Source organism: Phascolarctos cinereus, unplaced genomic scaffold, assembly GCF_003287225.1.
Source record: "Phascolarctos cinereus isolate Bilbo 61053 unplaced genomic scaffold, phaCin_HiC Scaffold_4;HRSCAF=312, whole genome shotgun sequence".
NCBI lineage: Eukaryota > Metazoa > Chordata > Mammalia > Diprotodontia > Phascolarctidae > Phascolarctos > Phascolarctos cinereus.
Window position 1 is genome coordinate 184,701,285 of NW_027555847.1, and position 22,324 is coordinate 184,723,608.

The 22,324-nt window shown below is 40.2% G+C and overlaps 1 protein-coding gene across 1 annotated transcript in view; it reads left to right on the top strand.

Annotated features, from left to right (window-relative positions):
• The first annotated feature begins 476 nt into the window (after window positions 1-476).
• The window catches only part of GDA (guanine deaminase), an 85,844-nt gene continuing 63,996 nt past the window's right edge, over window positions 477-22,324 (top strand). Inside the window, exon 1 of the mRNA XM_021001821.2 lies at window positions 477-1,324. Coding sequence (XP_020857480.1) covers window positions 1,202-1,324 — 123 coding nt within the window. The 5' untranslated portion in view covers window positions 477-1,201. The remainder of the gene's footprint in view (window positions 1,325-22,324) is intronic.

Below are 22,324 nucleotides of genomic sequence, written 5' to 3' on the forward strand. Positions count from 1 at the left end.
GAGGTATGGGGTATATATTCCAGCCTAACTTTCCTAAAAGAGTATCTGAAACTCTAAAGGAAACTTTTCATTTTAAACAGGAAATGAACACCAAGGGCTATGAGTTGTGAAAAGGAAGAGTAAGAACATGGCATAACTGACTTTCAAGTCCTGGCAACACCATAAAGATATCAGAGAGTGACTGGGCTGGACGTTTGCTCTGGAAAGCAAAAACAGAAGCAAAGACTGGACCAAAGTGATAAAAGAAACATGAATCGTTTGGGCTTTTTCTGATACCCTGGGTAAACCCATCATGGCACTGGACATGATGAGTATGACTAGAAGTTTTACAAAACATAGAAACAACCCTCAAAGCTAAATGAAAGTGAAACTAAATCACCGAGCCCCCAAGTCAGCATCAGCTGTCGGCAGAAGTTCTGAACTTTGCCTTCTAGGATGTCTTAGAAACAGGAGGGACTAACAGTAAGCACTAAATCTATGGGGTTGGATCTCGTCATAGAATCTGGGGCTGGAAGGGTCCTTAGAAGTAATCTTGCCCAGCCCTTCATTTTACACATCAGAGATTTAGAACTAGCACGAATTCAGGCAGTTGCCAATGGTCACACACGTAGGAAGCGTAGCTGAGAGTCAAATCCTACACCTTGAACTCTAAATCTCTCCATGCATGACTTTTTAAAAGGGAGGAGAAAGAGCTGTTTTGTTCTCAAGTTAAAAAAAAAGAAAAAAGATCAAGGCAGGAAACCCTTCTTCCACCTTTTTCATTTACCCACATCCTTAACCCGAGAGAGTAACTCAGAATCCTCCGCCTCAAAACTCCAAAAGTTAAGCTGATTTTTTTTGGTGGGGGGGGAGGGCCCAAAGAGTTAAATCGCAAAGGCAAGAGAAAGGCGGAGAAAAGGACTTTGCAAGAGCGTTAGCCACTCCCCAAAGGGGAAAGAGGGGTGTGGGGGGAACCCCTAGGGCCTGGAAGAAAGCCTATTAGAATCGAGGATCGCTGGGCGAGGCCTCCAGGGGGCAGGCGATTCTAGAGACTTGCAGCCGGGTGCAAGCCGAGACCGTGTTGCTTCTGCTGCGTCTATTGCGTCCGCAGCCTTGCCAGCCTGCCCTGCGGCGCCAGCAGACCCTGCGCTCGCTCCGCGCGTGCTGATCCCGCACCTCCACCCGGGCTCCCTCCGTGTCCTGCCCAGCCAGCACCTCCAGCATGTGCGCTGCCCACATGACGCCCCTGGCGCACATCTTCAAAGGGACTTTCGTCCATTCCACCTGGACCTCTCCCATGGAGGTGCTGCACGACCACATCCTCGGCGTGAGCGAAGCTGGCAAAGTAAGCGTCTGGACTGGGTGCTCGGGAAGAGGTGGTGTAGGCGGGCACATCCCCAGGAAGCGGGGGTGGGGCGGGGTGGGGGGGGATGTCGAGGGCTGGGACGTCGCGCCTGGTCCGTGACAGGCTGGAGCCAGTCGGAGGAGAGTGAACTCCAGGATCCAGAGAAAGGAAGCAATGAGGGCAACACGGGAGTTGAACGTGATCGAGCCTGCCTCTTTGCCACGTCTGGCTAAAACGCACCCCGATTGCCCTGGCGTCAGGTTTAGCCCCGGGTTTTGTTAGTTTCCAGAGGAAGGGATTCCCTCGCACTTTTGTATAAGACCGGTACTCTCCCCAGGCTCTGTTTTCTCCAAGCTGGAGGACAGGTAGCAGTGGCGGGAGCTGAAAAAGAAAACCTGGGACCTAATCATTGCTTAGGAGGAAATGTGTAAACTTAGAGGAAGAGAGAGGGTGTTGGGCTGAATGAGTAGAGGCCACTAAATGACTAATTACTTGTGTTACCAGCTGCGATTGCATCGAAGTGAGCTGGTGCTTCCTGTAAACCGTAAACAACTTGCAATATTTAAAAAAAAAAAAAGGAGGGGGGAATTCCAGGAAAGAAATTCTTAAATAACAATAACTGTTTTCATCGGTATTGCACGTGTATAGCCTTACACCAAGTTTATAGGTGGAGACTTCCCTATTGCCATAGAGAATAGGTATGAATCTGGGAATACCCTAAGCTCACCCCTGATCTCTAGTGTTGCAAGCAAAAATAGAGCTACACCTTGATGACTTGTCAAACCTAAGAAACTGTATATATCTATAAATGCTAACAAGAGTATTTTCGGTTTTGAATCTTGCCTCTGAAATCTAATGAGGAACCAAAATATTCATCTCTTTAAGTGTTTTAAACATGATTAAAAAAAAAAACAAACATCCTGGCTGTGGATTTCTAGGAGATCTGCTATTGTGTTACCTAGGTGATGGAGCATAGCTTCCAGAAACTTGAAGATAAAATGCACTCTCCCTAGACGGGTTGGTTGCTTTAGAAAGGTGGAGGTAATAAGTTTATGATACTGATGGACTCATGATGTTTGATGCCAGCATCATCCAGATTGGTGTAGAAAAAAAGCAGGTTTTTTTTTCTTTTTGAGAGAAAATAAGGCAAATTTTTCTTGCCCTGTTACAATACCATTTTAAAAATTAATAATTGAATTGAATTAGCCACTGAAACCATGTTATGTTTAATTACACTGGACTACCACCTCAAGCTCTCAGGGAAGGTTTGGCACTAAGCCAGTTTAGAAGAGGTAGCTGAGATTTTCACTGAAAAATGTAAGAGCAAGACTTGGGTTAAAATCCCTACTTTGATATTTACTAGCTTGTGTGACTTTGGACAAGTCACTTAACATCTCTGAGCCTTAATTCCTTTATCTGTAAAATAAAAATTATAATTACACTTCTCCTACCTACCTCCCAGGGATGCTGTGTGGGAAGTCTTTATAATTTATACCTTTAAGCTCTAGATAGATGTGAGAGGTTACTGTGAAAACTTAATTTACTGGGCCAGAGGCAACATGGTGCTGGATTTGAAGCCCAAGGAGCTGGTTTAAGAGCTACCTTACCTTGGACCTCAGTTCACTCATTTGTAAACAAAGGAGTTGGACTAGTTTATCTCTGAAGGCCTTTTCCAGCTCTTAGAGCTGTGGTTTCTATATTAATTCCATCACAAATAGCTGTTTAGCTCCTCTGTTTAGCTCTGTCCATTTTTTCACAATTTAGTTCAATATGGGGCAGGCTCAGGGTGATGAGTGGTGACTGAGAAGGATACAGAATAGAGATTTAATCATCTACAGAAATTAGTCACATTTTTTCTAGGTTCTACTGAAGGATTTGAAGATAGGGCTTAAGTAGTAGTGCAGGTAATTACCAGTTAAAATTCAAAGCAATATTTAGATAGCATTTCACAGCTTACAGTGAATTGAATGAATATAAGGATGAGTTGGTCAAGTTGATTGATACATTAAAATAGTTGATCAATGGATCAGATGTTTAGTGAGCTTCTGTTAGACACAAGGCACAGCTCCAATTGTAGCTCTTGCGAAGGAATTTCTGTACAATGTTTGGTGCATCATGTATCTTTAGTTTTTTTCTCAGTTGTAAGTTGCTGGGTGCCTTTGCTTCTATAGCATTGCTATGATGAATCTTTTATTAATTTTTTAAATGCACGGAGCTCTGGGGGCTAGAAAATGTCTTCCCATGTGAACACACGAATACTCTCAATCACATCATCTACTAATCCTTTAAAGAACCCCTAGAGGGTGTGTAAGTATCACTGAACAAGTGCAAGGCTTGTGTGTTGATTGTGAGCTCAATTCTCTTTAAGCCAAAGAGGGTGAGAGGTACCTGGAGCAAAAGAACTATGCTCACCCCCACCTCCATATGGCTTTCTTCTCCTCTCTTCTCTTCAGTCTTAGGCTGGGCATTACATTGCTTTTAGGGTAGGAAGAAAGAGCACTATCTTCTACCCCAGTCATAGAAAGCCAAAGCAAGAGTATCTCTGTATACTCTGAGATACATGGAGATTTTCAGGCCCAAAGAATGACTCACCATAGTAATTAAAGGTCAGTCAGAGTGAATTCATCAGAAAGCTAAATCAAAGCTAGTAAGCTGAATAAGATAATTTGTAAAATCTTACATTTCATACTTGTATTTTATATATTTGACTAAGCCAGAAACAGGTTTTGTAGCTGCCTGGGGTGTGTGTGTGTGTGTGTGTGTACACACACACACACACACACACACACACATACATACATGCTTATGTAATATATGTATACGACACATATGTGTGTATATATATGATACATATATCTATTATATACATGCACATGACATAGCACTTAGGAGCCATGAGCATAGTATCTTGCTCATAGTAAGTACGTAAATAGTAGGGCAGCTGAGTGGTGAAGTGGATCAAGTTCTGGGCCTAGATTCAGGAAGACTCATCTTTCTGAGTTCAGATCCAGCCTCAGATACTTCCTAGCTGTGTGACCCTGGGTAAGTCATTTAATCCCATTTGCCTCAGGTTTCTCATCTATAAAATGAGCTGGAAAAGGAAATGGCAAGCCACTCCAGTATCTTTGCCAAGAAAACCCCAAAAGGTGTCACCAAGAATTGGATACGACTGAAAAAAAAATGACTAAACAATAAAAAAGTGCTCAGTAGATCATAGACTCATAGATTTAAAGTTGAAAGGGACCTCAGAGGCCTAGTCCTATCCTTACATTTTACAAAGGAAGAAACAGAGGCCTAAGAAGGCTAAGTGACTTGTCCAAGGTCACATGGGTAGTAAACATGAGAGGTGGAATTGGAACCAAGGTCCTCTGATTCCAGATCCTGTGCTTTCAATATATGCTTAGTGATTGGTGGTTGGAGCTGTGAAATGCTATCTAATTATTGCTTTGAATTTTAACTGGTAATTACCTGCACTACTACTTAAGCCCTATCTTCAAATCCTTCAGTAGACTTAAAGGGGATGAAGGTGGTGGCAGTGTGAGTAGAGAGAAGGGATTGAATGAGAGGGATGTTGTAGATGCAAAGAGTGAAGGGAACAGATGTAGACAGCTTTTCCTAGGAGGTTGGCTGAGAAAGAGGAGAGATAGTTTGAGGCCATAGTAGGACCTAATGAAGATTTAATAAGGATGGGGCCCCAGACTTGGATGTGTTTCAAGAGACTTGGAAAGGAACCAGTAGATAGGGAGAGGTTGAAGGTTGGAGAGAGAGTATGACCATGCTTGCAGTCTGCTGGAGAAGACTGGGGGTGGGGGTGGAGGATAGGATCAAAGGCATATGTAGAGAAGGTTCATCTCATAAGAGACTGGAAGATAGGAGGAGAAATTGGGTTTGATGTCAAGGGGTTTTGAGAAGAAGAGAAGAGAGAATTCATGTTGAATGACCTCAGTTTTCTCAATAAAGAGGTGAGGTTCTTTTGTGAGAGAGAAGGGGAAGGGAAAATGTGGATGGCTTTTCAAAGAAAGAGAAGATGGTGGAACGGCTTCTATGGGGGTTGAGATAAGGAAACCAATTAAGGATTTCCTTGTTGCCATAAGGGCCCAATTGAAATTGGGTAAGGTGAATTTATGATATGCTATATAATCAGAGCCTTATGAGGACAAACAACTTTGAAAGACTCAAGAACTCCATTTAATGCCATGACCAGGCCTGATTCCACAAGCACTTGATGAAACATGCTTTCTGCCTCCTGCCAGACAGAGGCAATAGAGTCAAGATGCAGAATGAGGCATGTTTTCTGGTCATGGACAATATGGGAATTTATTTTGTTCAACTATATATATTTTTATCAGAGGTTGTAGGATGAGAAAATAAAAATAACTAAATTTTAAAGGTCAGTCACCAGTCATCATGGCTATGATGATTCCTCAGTGTTGATTACCACCTAAGTAAAATTGGGCAGGTCACCTAGCTGGCCTGGACCAAAGTTTTCCTCATACATAAAATGAGTGATGATGATAGATCAGAGGTCTGAAAGTGGCATTAGGAAGTGGCAATCGGGAGAGTATGTCACCCCCTCCTAACCATGTGGGGAGGGGGTCAGAAAGAGCAAAATAACAGGCAGCTTCACAGGAGGTGCTGAAAGGTGGTATTTGGTAACTGACTGACTGACTGGTGTCTTCGTCAGAAAGCTAAATTTGAGTAAGGTGATCATAGATCCAGAGTTGGAAGGGACGTCTGGTGCAATCTAGTCCGATTCCTTCATTTTACAGAAAAGGAAACTGAGTCACAGAATTTCAGTGACTTGTTCAAGGTCATGAAGGTAGATGTTAGAGGTGAAATTTGATTTTGTTAACAATAGCTGGTAGTTCCAAGGAGCAGAGTGAAGAGGGAAGAGCTAGGAGGATAGAGAAGAGGGAGAACTGAGGTTGAGTTGTGTAGGGATGAGAGTAAGGGGATAGTAGCAAAGGAAAGGGATTTTCACCCAGGCAAAAAGGAGACTCTGAATCAGGGGACAGGAATTTCCTAATTGTGTATGTGGGAAGTACCAAGTTGTTTTTATTCAGTAATTTCAGTTGTGTCTAACTCGTCCAGACCTCATTTGAGGTTTTCTTAGCAAAGATACTGGAATAGTTTGCAGTTTCCTTCTCCAGCTCATTTTACAGATGAGGAATCTGAGGCAAACAGGGTTAAGGGTCACGCAGTTAGTTAAGTGGCTAAGGCCAGATATGAACTCAGGGACATGAGTCTTCTTGCACTTTATCTACTGCGCCTCCCTCCAAGCCACCCAAGTATCAGGTACAGAGAAACTAAATGAGGTCTAAGGTCTTAAGTACTCCCCCCCCCCCGCAAAAAAACCCCGAAACCCACCATTAGAGTGGTATGCAAGTAGCTCTACAGATCCTGACTCTGAAGTGGAACCCTCTCACAGTTAGTCAGTAGTCAGTAAACATTGTCTACTGTGCTACATGTTTACACTGTGCTAAGTGCTGGGGGATTCATATAAGAAAAAGACAGTCCCTGCCTTCAAGGTGCTTACAATCTAATAGGTAAAGACAGTACACAAAAGGAAACTGGAAAGGAGATAGGGGGCAAAGGGATGAGGGAGGCCATGGGTACCTGGCCTATGGGGACATGATGTTTGTGGAGTTGAAAACAAGTAGAGCAGCTGAAGATAAATGAATTTAGCTGAAGTCTGAGCCCTCTGTAAACAAAGGCTTTGGGAGGAGTTTACTGCTCTACCCTCCAGCCTTCTAATCAGAAGGGAGTAGAAACTGAGGGTGTTGAGGAGGTGGTGAGTATCAAAGCTGCATCAGTCTCCTAGATGGTAGGATTTCAGGTGATGGACTCATCTTACAGGAGGCATGGTGTTCCTGGAGCCCAAGCCAAGCAGAGCAGCTGATGGTAAATGAATGGTTATAGCAATTATAATGAGAGGCTGGAGTAGAGACAAGATTATTTCTCTTGGTGGGAAACATGTCAACTTGTAATAGTTATCTCTTCCTATACATTTTTTTTTTCAGAATCATCCCACCGTACTCAGTTCAGCCCAAGCCTTTTTTCAAACTATTCAAATGATAATGACAGTCATAAGAGTACTGCTAATATTTTCACATATACAAAGTAAACAATTTGCCCTTATTGAGGCCTTTATAATTGGTCTTTAATGTTTACCTTATATTTCTCCTGGATGTGATATTCCCTTAAGTTCTAGGGTTTTTGTCTTTCATTTTGTTAAATGTCCATTTTTTTCCATTCAGGATTATACTCAACTTTGCTGGGTAAGTTACCCTTGGTTGTAACCCCAGCTCTTTTGCTCTACTAAATATAATATTCCAAGACCTATGGTCCTTCAACATAGTAGTACGGCTAAATTTTTTTTTGTTTTAATATATATACACACATTGGTTTAAAATTTTATTTTCTCCTTAATCCTGAGAGTTTTGAAACTTGGCTATGATATTCCTGTAAGTTTTCCTTCTGGGATCTCTTTCAGGTGGTGATCAGTGGATTTTTTTTTTTTTAAGGATCAGTGGATTTTTTCTATTTATGTTTTGCCTTCAGGCCAGTTTTCCTTGATAATTTCTTGTAATATTGTATCCAGATTCTTTTTTCATCATAATTTTCAGTAGTCCGACTATTCTTACATTATTTCTCCTTGTTCTGTTCTCCAGATCAGTTGTTTTTCTGATGAGATGTTTTACTTTTTCTTCTAGTTTTTTAATTCTTTGGATTTTGTTTTATGATTTCTTGGTGTGTTAGAACATCATCAGCTTCCCCTTGCCAGATTCTAGTTTTCAAGCAATTATTTTCTTTCATAAGTTTTTGATTCTCTATTTCAAGTTGGTTGACTTTCTTTTCTAATTTTTTTGATTTTCTTGGATTGCTCTTTTTTTTTCCCTAATTTTTCCTCAGTCTCTCTTATTTGATTTTTAAAGTCCTTTTTAAGTTCTTCCAAGAACTTTTTTTGTGCTTGGGACCATTTGACATTTCTCATTAGAAAAGGAGTGGCTTTTTAAGCTCCATTATCTTTCTTTGAATATGGACCCAGATCTTCTCTATCCCCATAGTTAACTATCTGTAATTGGGTTCTTTCCCCTTTGCTTACTCATTTTTATTTATTTATTTTTTGTTTTATTTCATTTTTAGCTGCTGGTAGTATAATCAAGTTGTAGTACCAGTGTATATATGGAATGATGCCCCAAGTCTCAGGTCCTTCTTTTTTTTTTTTTTGGTTAGGCAGTGGGGTTAAGTGGCTTGCCCAGAGTCACACAGCTAGTGAGTGTTATGTGTCTGAGGCTGGATTTGAACTTAGGTCCTCCTGACTTCAGGGCTGGTGCTCTATCCACTGCACCACCTAGCTGCCCCCCAGGTCCTTCTTATTGTTATTTTCTGAGGTCTGTCTTGGGGCCCAGCCTTGGACTGTCCTCTCCATTCCTAAGCCATGGCTAGGACTCCTAGCTACACTGTACCCCAAATGATTTTGCTTCCTAAACTGTCTGCAAACCACAGCTGTCCTGTTTGCCCTGGAACTGAAACCAAGGACTCTGTTCTCCTGCAAGTGCCCACAGCCAACAGCCCACAACCCACTCCTCACTACTGCACTCACCAGATGTGTGCTGGCTATTCCTCCCTACAGCCCACGATGGGTCTGGTCAGCACAGCTGTGCTTGATGTCCCTCAACAGTGGAAGATCCTTCAGTCTTCTACTCAGCCACACTATCTGCAAAATGAACATTTCTAAGGCTGAGGCTGCCTCTCATTGATTTTGAAGAGTGGGCCTGGAGGTGTTTGCACTCCACTCTGGCAGAATCTTGGCCCTGGAAGTTCCTGGGGTCTTCTCACATTGTCTTAGGAGGACAACTGCTTTACCCTGTGTTTATTTCTACTGCTCTGAGGCAATGTTCTGTCTTTTTTTGTGGAGGAAATTTGGACCTATTCCACCATCCTCCCAGAATCTTCTCTTTGGGAAAGGGGTCTTTAAGGATTTGGAGGACCATGTGGAAGAAGGATTAGTCTGATTCTTTATGACTCCAGAGGACAGACCTAGGAACTCAATGGGTGGAATTTATAGGCAGGCAGATTTCAACTCAATTTAAGTCAGAATTTTAGATGAGCCTAGAATTGTGATTTCATTGGTAGAGGGAACTCTAGGTGAGGAAACTTCTACCGACATCTGCACTTTCTCTGTAATTCATGGTATTAGAGGGTTATTTAAGCAGTGGTGTCAAACTCAAATAGAAATGGCTGTCACTGAACCTTACATAAAGATTCCTGTGAGCCTCATATTGACTTAGAAAACCACATATTAAGATCATCTGTGTTTTATTGCATTTTTAAAATTTTGTCAAATATTTCCCAATTATATTTTCATCTGGTTCGGGCCCTACTTTGGAGTGTTATAAGCCACATATGCCCTTCTCACATGTGACACATCTGGCCTAGAACACTGAGGTATTGCCCATGATCACAAAGATAAAATTAAAATAAAATTTTTTAAAAAAAATTTTAAATTAAAAAAACAACAACAAAAAACTAAAGATAGTATATGTAAGAGGCAGAACTTGAACCCAGATCTTTTCTGGCTTTGAGGCTGGCTTTCTACTACCTCTTTTACTTTTTGAGTACTACCCCTTGTCACCTCTCTTGCCTTTCAAAATTGAAACAGGCTGTTTTGTATAGCATTGAATTCCCTGTCAGTGTCCCTGTGGTATTTGAGCTCCACTTCTCAGAGATATTATAAAAGGCATTCATGTATTGGGAGACTAAACTAGAAAGATTCTCATCTGGCGTGCCGTGGTCCATGGGTTCACGAAGAGTCACACATGCCTGAACAACAAAAACTCTAACATTGCATGATTTTGTGCACGCCATATTCCCTATCACTCAATGAGGGGAAGGACAGTTACACTTGATGTTTCCTTTCTTCTCCACCATGAGTTATTCCATTTGAGTCACTGACTGCCATCATTTACCTTTCCTTCCATTCTCTCAACTTGGACACAATCCTGCCTCAGATGGGCAGGTCAACAAATGCTTTTTAAATGCCTAGTGTATGCAAGACAATGGAATGAGGCTGTCAAAGACCAATACCTAATCATCTCTGTTCTCAAGGCACTTACAATGGGTAGGGATATACGATATATTTATATACATATATAATATTATATTATATATTATTTATAAATATTTATATAATATATAATTTATATTCTGTATATATATTCTATATGACAGGTGGTTATATATATATGTGTGTATACATACATATATATGACAGGTAGTTGTATGTGTGTATGCATGTGTGTGTGTGTGTATATATATATATATACATGCATACCCACATACATACATATATATATATATATGTAAAACCTGTAGCCATATATAGTAGTCGGATAAGTATAATACAAACTGAAATAGAGATAAACGTAAAATTGTACCCTTAGCTTAAACACCTAGAAGCAGACAGTTACAAGATGGAAGAAATATAGCAGTTGCAGTGAAGAGGACAAAGAAGAGGCCAAAGAGCTCCAGGGGTATTTGAAAGGAAGGAGAGAACCCATCTGAGAAATATAGAATATCAAGACTCATTTCTCCTCTAATTTTAAAAAGTGACAATATATTGAACTCTTCAGCCTGAAGAGTAGAACTGAGTTGAGTTGCCTTTTCTTACCTCTGAAATTGAGTTTAGTATTAGCTGGCTAAGATGTTCTTGTCTCTATATATAAGCACTGAAAGTGGATTTTCTGAAATATCTAATTCTTAGGTCAGATTGCGCTTCCAGGTTGTTTTTTTTTTTCCTTAAGAGAAATGGAATGAAAAGGCATTCAGCCTCTCAGATGGATGAGAGCTTGTCAGTTAATTCTTTGAAACATTGTACCCTTCATGATACAGAGATGACTAATGAGGTGCCACTTATGTTCAGTAAGTTTTATTTCTTCTGGGAAACTCATGGCTCTCTCTGCTGAATTGGCCTTGTTTTCACAAAGCAATTCAAGGCTCAGGACTTTTGAGATGGGCCCATCAATTCAGTACTCAGTCCTAGAACCATAGTATGTTAGTGTTGCAAGGGACCTTAGAATGCCTACTCACATGCCTTTATTTTTTCAGATGAGCAAACTGAGGCTCAGGGGAGGGATTTGCTCCAGTCACACTAATATAAGCTCTTTGAGGACAGGGATCTTTCCTTCCCTCCTCCCTTCTTTTCTCCTTCCCTCCCTTCCTCCTCCCTTCCTTTTCCCCTCCTCCCTTCCTTTTCTTTCTTTTGTTCTTCCTTTCTTCTCTCCTCTCTGTTTCTCTCCTTCCCCTTTCTATCCAAAAAAGATAGTGCAGCAAAAAAAAACCATGCCTGGATAATTGCATTTCTTTCTCTTTTTTTTTTTTTGGATGGCATTCATAGACTGATATCGGGGGAATGCCAAGACAATATCTCCAGATTTCAGCAAGGTATTGGACAACAGTATTTCAAGATTATGTTATGGGCAAAACAAAGAGATATGAGCTTGATATTAGTATATTTATATGGATTTATAATTTCAAATAACTGGATCCAGTAAGTGGATGGATGAATGAATTAGTGAAAAAGTATTTATTAATTACTTTCCATGTTCAAAGTGCTGTGCTGGGGTTACCAAAAGAGAAGCAAGACAGTGCCTGCTCTTAAGGGACTCAATTCGAATGAGAGAAAACACGTATGGTAAATTTCAGGTATAAGTAATATGGAAAGGCCTCCTGGTCTGTAGGATGCAGTGGCAAAGCAGATGGTAACGCAGTTTCTATAGCATTATTTCCACCAGTAAAATCATATCCATTTCTGATGTTGAAACACTTGATGGTGCTGAAGTCTATGGTGGTGAGAACTTTCTTTTCCAAATCTAACTCCTATTAATTATTCCTTTAGTTGTGAGTTTCTTGAAGGCAGACACTGTTTTTTGTCTTTGTATTCAAGTGCTTAGCACTGTACCTGACACATGGTAGGTACTTAATAAATGCTTCTTGACTGACAGATCTTCAACAGCTACAACTACTGAGGAAACAGGGGCTGTAGCACCTGCAGAAATGGTTGCCAGGTCCCATCTCCTCAAGGATTGATTCTCTAGATGATGGTTTCAAGGGGATAGAATGGAGAGTCATTAATGGATTTGTAGCAAGAACACTCTAGTAGAGCACCAGAGGTCTGTCATTTTCTTGCTCTTCAATATTTTTATCAATGACTCACAAGAAGTCACACCACTCTTGACCCTAAGGAGCTTGTCTCAAGAAGATGACAAGAAGTGAGGGGAATGTGACATATACTCAGATAAGTATAATACAGGAAAAGATATTCCTGTAGGAAGTGATGCTTGAGTTGCCAGATAAACTGAGCCTTATGGTGCCAAAAATATTAGAGGCCCTGTACTTCCTGGATCTCAGAGACTGGCTGTTGAGTTCTTGCTCCATATGCAAGTATTTCTTTTATTGCCTTCATTCCCCCAGCTCTTGAGATGAGACTGTGGGGTCGACCCCAAGACTGGAGCACTAGTTATTTACCCACCCGATTGCCTGGACACAACTCCACTGTCGCTTTAAACCCTGGCTCTCTGTTGTTTGGAAACTCTGAAACTGAGGCCCATCCTTTCATTGACACTATTCTTAGTCACCATAAGATCCTCCAGGGTCGGGGCACTGATGAACAAATTCTTCTCTCTTGCTGTATATAGCAGGCCAACTCCCTAGTCCTGCCCCTTTGCTTCTGTGGTTTGGAGTCTATATCTGCTGACTAAAAAAACATTTCCCTCTACTACTGCTTCCCTTACTCTGTGCTTATCCTTGTCCACCTTAACCTTACCCCTCTTCAACCCATAACCTCCTCTGTCCCATAACCCCTTTGTCCTCTAATCCCCTAGTGTCTTCTGGACCACTCCTCCCTATTTTTTTCTTTTATTACAAAGATTTTAGAGGTTGTTATTTGACAACCAGTTACATCACAAACCACACAGACACTGTGAACAACTGTACATTTTTAAAATGCTAAAGTGATTTTCCTAAATGGGGAGCAGGGAAATAGGAATCGTAAGCCTAGCAGTATCATTCTTACAAAAGGCTGAAATGGGGAGCTAGGGCCATACCAGTCAAACCACTTTCCACCAGTCAACATAGGCATTTTACAAAGAAAAGTTCCCCAAATTATATGTTTAATAAAAATCAGTCACTACATATATTTTCCAGTCTTTTAAAACCCATTAGCAAAGTTTCTGGGAGTAAATTATACTTACACTCCCAAAGATGACATTATTATAGCACATGATTCTGAAATGGAGATCCAACATCAGGTAGCCATTTTATTTAGTAAACAGTCCTTCTGAAAGACAAGATGGATACAGAAGATAAGTGATTAAATATTAAGATTTTAAAAATGCACAACCGTGACTCCAAATCACGATCCCTGTTAGCTTTATTTAATGTAGTATTTTAAAAATGCCTGTGGAGTATATGAATGTATATGTTGAACCTATATCAATTTACATGCTGTCTTGAGGTGGGGGAAGGGAGAGGTGGGGAGAAAATTTAGAACTCAGAATCTTATGGAAGTGATTATTTAAAACTAAAAATAAATAAATTTAAAATGCCTATGGAGTGTTAAATCTGTACACAAGCCTGACAATACCTACTTTAATTAACATTCCATTGATTTCTGTTTTTATAGGAAAATAAGCAATCAGTACATGACTTAAGCTCTTTTTAAAAAGCATTTACAGGTATTCAAACATGTTAAAAAAAAAAGTTACATTTCTAGAGCTACTAAAAATTTACCTTTATAAAATAGTTGTTAAAAAATTATGCAAGAGAGCAGTGGTGGTAACAGGACCTGGGTGTAAGATGTTAATTAGATTTGGTTTCTCTCCAGCTGAATCTGAGGCTGGGACTTTCTTGTTTTTTAGTTTCTCTGTTTTCTGTGTCATTATTCTCTTAATTAGCCACTTGTACTCCTTTTGCTCCTTTTTTTTTTCCTTGTGTAAACTGGTTTATGGTTCTCTGCTGTTTTGGAGGCTTAGGTTCAGTTTTTTCAGGGACTTGTTTAGCTCACCCTCTCCCTGATCTCCTCTTAGACCTCTCTTTACTTTCCATCTGCAGGATTGACCTTCCTCCTCAGCATCTTGGCTACCAGTGTAGATGGGCTTCCTCCCTTTAGACACTGGCAGGCACAGGTGTTTTTGTTGTGGGGTGGGGAGGAGAGTGAGGGTGGGGCAGGAATGGGTATAAAAGCAGCTATAGACAGCACATTTTCTAAAGCCGACTCATCTTTTGATTTTCCCTCCTATCACTGCCTGTGTTGCCATCACTTAGCAAATTGTTTTTTGAGTTTCATTCCATCCCTCTCTATCACTGGCTCAGATCCTTTGTGCAGTCATCTGCCGGCCTCCTATCCATTATCCCTTCTTTTACAAGGGGCCCTATTCAAGGTCTTCAATATGTATATTGATACCCCAACACTCCCATATTCTAGTTCATTTAACCCCAATTTCCTTGAACTATGTCTTCATTCTCCCTCAGCCACCCTTAAGAATGATCAACTTGTTGATCTCATCATTACCTGTAACTGTTACTTCCATGATCCAGCACTCTACAATTCTTTCTGTTATGTTGTTGCTTATATCTTGCCAAAATCCAACCTTGGGGTACTCCTTTTGTTGTTGTTTGGTCATCTTAGTCATGTCTGACTCTTCGAGACCCCTTTTGGGGTTTTATTAACAAAGATGCTGGAAGTGGTTTGCCATTTCCTTCTCTAGCTCATCTTGCAGATGAAGCAACTGAGGCAAATGGTTAAGTGACTAGCCCAGGTTCACACAGCTAGTAAATGTCTGAGGCGGGATTTGAATTCAGGTTTTCCTAATTCCAAGCTTGGTGTTCTATCTACTGAGTCACCTGGTTGCTTCTTAAGTGCTGTTACCTTATCCCATTTCACAATAAATCTTACCCACTGCATTTCACAACAGGCTCTTCAGTGTGGCATTTCAAGAACTCCGAAATCTGACTCCCAGCCACCTTGCCAGACTTAGTTCACTTTCCTCCGCTTCCAGCCAACCTTTTCTCCTTGATGTTTCCCTAATTCAGCATTCCATCTTTTATCTATGTGCCTTTGTACAAGCCTGGGATGTATTCCTTTATTTCTGCTTCCCAGAATCCACCATCTTCCTTCAAGTCTCAGCTTCCTGTGAGAAACCTTTCCTGATACTCTAGTTGTTAGTATCCTCTCCCTCTTCAAAGTTATTTGGACTTACTTATCCTATGTATATAGGCTCATAGCTTTAAGAACCCCAAGGGCCACTGAATCCAACCCCTCATTTTATGGGTGAGGAAACTAAGGTCTAGGTAGGATAACTGACTTGCCCAAGATCATGTTGGTAGTAAGCAACATATTGCATGTGACAGAATATAAAGTCCTCAAGGATGGCTACTTTTTGTTTTTGTGTTTGCATTTATTGCCAGTTAGTTCACACTATTTTGGGGGGAGCGGGTACTAAAATGCCTGTTGAATTGAATTATAGTTCTGTTTTCCCTCTCGGTTTTTATGTCTCGGTTTATTTTTGATAGAATAAGTGTTCCTAACCCTGTCTTAACACTACCGAGCTACGTTGCCCTTTATTTAGTGGTGTGAGTACATCAGGAAGAGAGCTTCCTTCTTTCCCTTCTTCCCTCTTTCCCTTCTTCCCTCTTTCCCTTCTTCCCTCTTTTTTTGCCCTCTCCTTTCAGTTCTTTATGTGTATGTGAGTTTCTAATATGTCACTATTAATTGGTTGATCTCTATCTGGTAAATAATGCCACATCCTTTAACTTGGCGTGTATAATTGAACTGAGAAGGCTGGAATTACCAGATGGACTATATCCCTCCTACTTTTGTGGCTCTTTCTCTCTTACATCTCACCAATTTCTAGGAACCTTCTTCTGCCTCCTGCTCTGTTTTCGTGGTTCTTTAGTACACAGAAGTTCTCAGCCGAGGCTACATGTTGCATGTTATGTGTCCACTGTGTGATAATGCCATGCATATATATATGTATATGTGAATGCACGTGCATATACACACACATATACATATATATTTATACACATATACATATGCATGCATACATGGATACATACACACACACACAGAGCAGGATTGTTTTGCACAGTACCTGTCATGCTGTAGGCACTTAAAAATACTTGAATCAGTGGAAAAGTCTTTATTAAGCGTTTAATATGTTCTAGACTAGACTGTACTAAAAAAAGATGAGACAGTTCCTACCCTTAAGAAGTTTACATTCAAATGAGTGAGACAACAGGCATAAGGTAAGGGGGTGGTGGACAGACCAGGGCATTTTGGTCTGGGAAGTAATGAGGATGGAGAGAGGACAGTTCATGCAAGTTCATTACTCCTTTGGTGACAGTTCTTGGTGATGATTTTTTCCTCTCCACTCTGAGCTTCATTGAGTTGAAACAATATGCTTTAGAATGGGGTCAAGGGTGAACTTGTAGGGAACTTCATTCCAGTCATGTGGTAACTATTAACAATTCTGGTCATGCTGAGCTTTAAAATTTGTAAAGGATTACCCTTTGCATGCAGAGCCTTGATGACATTGTTTTGAAATATGTAGCTCACCCTGACACAGTAGCTCTTCTTTCTTGCCTCATGGTGACATGGAAGTGACCCAAGTTCCTGAAAGTTAGATTGATGGAACGGAATGTCTGCCAGATTCTGCCAAGATGGAAATGCTCTGAGCATGGGCCTCATAACAAACTACGTAACTAGTCTGAAGACAGCTTAGCTCATTTCAGAGATTTAGCATGGTCATGAATTTTTTTTGGCCCCAGCATCTCTTGAATGGTATGTAATAAATTATAGAAAGGTTATAATCTCCTTCCATGGAGAGATCACACATATCTACAAAAAGACATTCACCACCTCAGCTTAAATACAGGCTGCTTTCTTTTAAGCTGTCCTTCAAAAGTTTGGGTCTTTTCAAGCCACCTTTTACCTAGTGCAAGGGTAAAGTTGAATTTGGTCAGTCTAGAAAATGAAAAAAATGTATATGATCATAAAATATATAAAAGTCATTACCTGGTATGGGTCTTATTAGCTTTAGAGATTAAACCCTTGGTAAAAGACAGGCTAATGATCAGTCATTTGATTGGTGTTCTTCACACTTCCTAGAGTACTGTTTGTTTTAACTTTAGCCTCATTACCATCTTGATGTAATAAAAGAATCATAGAATATCAGAATTTCAAGTAAACAATTAGAAATTATTAAGCATCCACTGTATGCCAAGTACTGTGCTAAGTGTTGGTGATACAAAGAGAGGACCATTCCTGTCCTCAAGGACCTCAAAGATCTAAATGGGTGGTAGGGGAGAAAAGATGCAAACAGCTATGTACAAATAAGATTAATACAGGTTAAATTGGAGATAATCTCAGAGGGACTTCTCACAGTTTCCGGGTTGGAGAGTTAGAGGTCATCTACAGCCCAACCCACACCTGAACAGGAATCCTCTCTACATTGTACCAGCTGATCATCTGGCCTTTTCTTGAAGGCCTCCATTGAGGAGAAACTCCATTACTTCTTGAGGAAGCCTATCCTACTTTTGGACGGCTCTAGGAAATTTTTCACCCACTGACATTAGTTGTTCCCTCTGACCATATGGAACGAGCAGTTGCCCCTTTCATGAGATAGCCTACTATCTACTTGAAGAGAACTGTCTTGTCTCCCTTGAAATATTCTTTCTTTTCATCCCTAGTTTTTCAACCAGTCCTTGTATGGCATGATTTCAGGGCCCATTCAGCATCTTGATTATCCACCTTTGGACACTCTCCAAAGTTGTCATGTGGGTGGATGATTAGACTTCTTCTCTTTGGCCCAAGATGACAGCACCAGGAAAAATGGGTAGACATTACCAGGAAGCCAATTTGATCTTGATGTCAGGAAAAAAAACCACAACTTTTTAATGATTAGAGCTTTGTTAAAATGTGATGGGTCACCTTAGGAGGTAGTGGGTTTCCCTTCTCTGGAGGGGACAGTAAAGTCTGGATGACAATTTGATAGGTATGTTACACTGGGAATTTATTTGGGATATGGTTTGAATGAAATAACTAATTATGTCTCTTCCAACTCTCAGATCCTGTGATTCTGTCAGAATTGAACACAACAGTTCTGCACCCAGAATTGAACCCAACAGTTCAGATGTGATTGGACCAAGGCCTAGTATGACAAAAGCATTCAATAGGATTGACTTGGGTTAGGGCAGATAGAAGACCCTGGGAGATTGTCTCCTTACTGAAAACCTAGAATACAGGGTGTCCCAAAAGACTTACAGCAGTTTTAAGCTTTAATAGATACACTTAAAACCTCACCAAGACTTTTGGGACACCCTTTATAGGGGTCCATGACCAGTGAGTTGGGATTCACCAATAATTCCTGAAACCTTAATTAGTAGTTCTCCAAGCTGGTTGTCAACACCATTGTCCCTTCTCCAGAGTTTGTCAGGATTCCCACCAGGGAGAAGAGTAAGTTATTTATCAGGGGTCACTGACCTCCTTTACTTAGAGACATTCCTGTCTCTCCTCCGTTCCCTTAAGTTAATACAGCTTTCAGGAAATGATAAGTAGTTTTTTTTTTCCCCCAGAAAAAGGCTAGGGGCACCTGATATGTGCAATTCTTAGGCTTCAGAAAAATGAAGTCCAAATTCCTTTGCGTGTGACTCAAAACCTTCAATTGCCTGGTGGTCTCTGTGTACTTTTACGACTGTCATAGAAAGAACTACTCACGGCTCAGAGTTCAAGGTAGAAACTTTATTGAGATTATTATAAGTCATGGCATGGCTCAAGACTCTTGACTTTTAGTTGGTCATCCAGATATAGTTCTGAGATCACTTAACCTTGGTCATGTCCATTTATGTTTTGACCAGGTAGATGGTGGTTTTCCTGCTTAAGAATTCTTCCTCTAAAACAGAATTCTAAACCAGCCCCTCCTTCCCCTTTGCACCCCCCCCCCCAAGTTCACTGGGGTATATACAGGTAATCTAAACATAAGATATGTAGGGTAAAAGTGTTGTAATAGGTGGAAGGATTTCTATGTGAACAGCCAGATCCTTTAACGAAAGCAGACTTGGGTCATCAAGTTACTAAATTTTAAAGTTGAAAGACACCTCAGAGGTGCAAACTCACTCATTTCACCAGGGAAGAAATGAATTCCAGAGAAGGGAAGCAATGTGAAAATGTTAAACTTTGGGATCTCTTATTCACAACAGAATTGGGGTTAATTTGATGGTGTTCTCTTTTTTTGTTATTGTTTCTTTTTTTGGGTCAGCCCTTACCTCTACCTCCCCATTTTAGCTATAAACTGGGTTCATGACATTTCCTGCACATGAAAAATGATTTTTAAAAATTCACAAACTGTTCCAGCCAAACTAAATTTAGTCCCTTAAGAATATTTTTTTTTCAAAGTAACCATTTGTTTGATTTTTAAAAAATTTTTTTTATTGTTTTCCAAATTTAGATGTTAGATACAGACTATGTTTTATTATGGGGAGGTGATAACAAATCTATTCGCTGAGACAGGAAGCTTTAATTAGGATTTATGTTTCCCTTTTTGCTTTAGCTAAATTCAGGACTTAACTGTAATAACCACAGAGAGAAGTGGCTGGGATACACGTGACAAAAGGGAGGGAAGATGGTAATGTGAATGTAAGGAAAGTAAAAGCATCCTGGTCTAATGTAAGGGTGTCAGAATCCAATAGAAATAGCTACTGTAGGCAACCTGTTGACTTACAAAAAAAAAGTTAACATTATCTGTGATGTATTATATTTTTTTTTATTTTGTTAAACATTTCCCAAGTACATTTTAATTCAGTTAAGGCTGTACTTGGGAGTTTTGCCCCCACTGGGGAGTTTAACAACTCCAGTCTAATGATTGGAGCACTGGTCCCAGAGTCAGGAAAGCCCTGGGTTCAAATCCTAGCTCTGACTCTTGGCTGTGTAAGCATGGGCACATGACTTACCTTCTTAGAGCCCTTATTTCCTAATCTTTAAATTGGAAGTCATAATAATAGCTCTGTCGTACACACTTGTTTTAAGTACTTCATAAACCTTTAAACATTATGTGCATGGGAGCCGTTACTAGCCCAGAAACCTGGCACCATCTATTTTCCTACATTATTTGAACTAATTTTTGTTGTATTTTTATTTGTACTTGATTGTTTTCAAAGACATTGCAATTCCTTCTTGGAAGTAGGTGGTTATAAGTCCTAAGAAATAAAATTCTAATAACTTGGAATTGATGTACAGTCATTCTCAAAATAGAGGACTATTGACCTGGTGGGTGCCAGGTACTATTCCATTCAGACAGAGACAATACAAACAGTGGCATTTCCACACACAAAGATCAAAGCCTCTATTTTTTCATATTGGGGAATGGGGTGGGGATATAAGGGTGTCTAGAACTGTCTGTAGGGGCAACTAGGTGGCATAGTGAATAGAAGTCAGGTCCTGAAGTCAGGAAGACTCATCTTCCTGAGTTCAAATGCAGCCGTAGACACTTAATATCTGTGTGACCTTGGGCTAGTCACTTAATGCTGTTTGCCTCAATTTTCTCATCTATAAAATGAACTGGAGAAGGAAATGGCAAACCACGCCAGTATCTTTGCCAAGAAAACCCCAAATGAGGTCGCAAAGAGTCAGACAGTACTGAAACATCTGAACAGCAACAGAACTGACTGTAACACAATACTGAGAAGCTAGAGACCATTTTCCCTTACTTTTATTATTTTTAAGTGCTTTATATAACCACATGTGAATGTGGAAGATCATGGAGCTCAAGTAGTCGACTGCTTTTCAGTGAATGTGCTGAATCTCTTAGAAAAGTACACTCTTACGAATCTTTAAGTTGTAGACTACTTAGAAATACATAAACTCAATACATAATGCTTGTTAAAATTTTGCTGACCTCAAGTTCGTGTTTCATATTCCTGATGCTTTCATTTATAATGCAGAGTTCCTCAGCTTCTCCAAACTTCTGTGATTTTATCTAGTTAGTTTCTATTAGAAGTTGCATAAAAATTGTCCTGCTGCCAAAAAATGAGTAAGTAAGCTAGTAACAACAAAAGCAAGTCATCGTTTATATACTACTTTATAAAGTGATTCCTCCACAGCAGTTACAGGCAACTCAAGTGTAGAGAGATTAACTGACTTGCTTTGAGTCTCAGAACTGGAATTTGAACTCAGGTCTTTTGGCTTCCACTATAGGCTGTCTCTCTGTATTTTAGTAGATAGATCCCAAGGCAAAATTTAAAATTACTTTAATGGGGGGGGAAAGAGTGGGGCAGCTAGGTGGTGAAATAGATAGAGTACTAGCCCTGGAGTCAGGAGGACTCCAGTTCAAATTCCACCTCAGACACTTACTGTGTGACCCTGGGCAAGTCATTTAACCCCAATTGCCTCCAAAAAGAAATTAATAAATATTTCAATTACTTTTTCTCCAGAATGTTTCATAGTGTATATAATAAAGCTGGGCTTGGAGTAAGGAAGACCTGGAACTTGAACACATCCTAACTGTGGTATGATAGATGAGTAAGTGAGACTTTCATTGCCTTCAGGCAATTTTCCTAGATGTCGTATGTTTAAAATGAGCTTTTGATTTGCACTGGGGAAGTTTTCTTTAAAAATCTCAGAAAATCCCCTTGGTTTCATGGCACCATAGACAGCCAAGCAGTGAAATAAGTATCTCTACTACGAAGTCAGGCAGCTATGAACAAAGATGGATTGACAGTGTGGTATTGTAGAAAGAATGCATATTTGGATTGTCCATTGCTCTGCCTAAGACTCTGCTAAAAATCCACCTTGCCTTGGTGAATAATCTGTCTGTACCAGAGAAATTTGTTCTAGCTGACAAGCTAAGCTTGCCACAATTTTCATATGAATAGACTTCTGTTCAGTAATTTTCTCCAGGTACTGACAGTTAAGTGGTAAGAAGGAGAAAATGCCGATAGTGA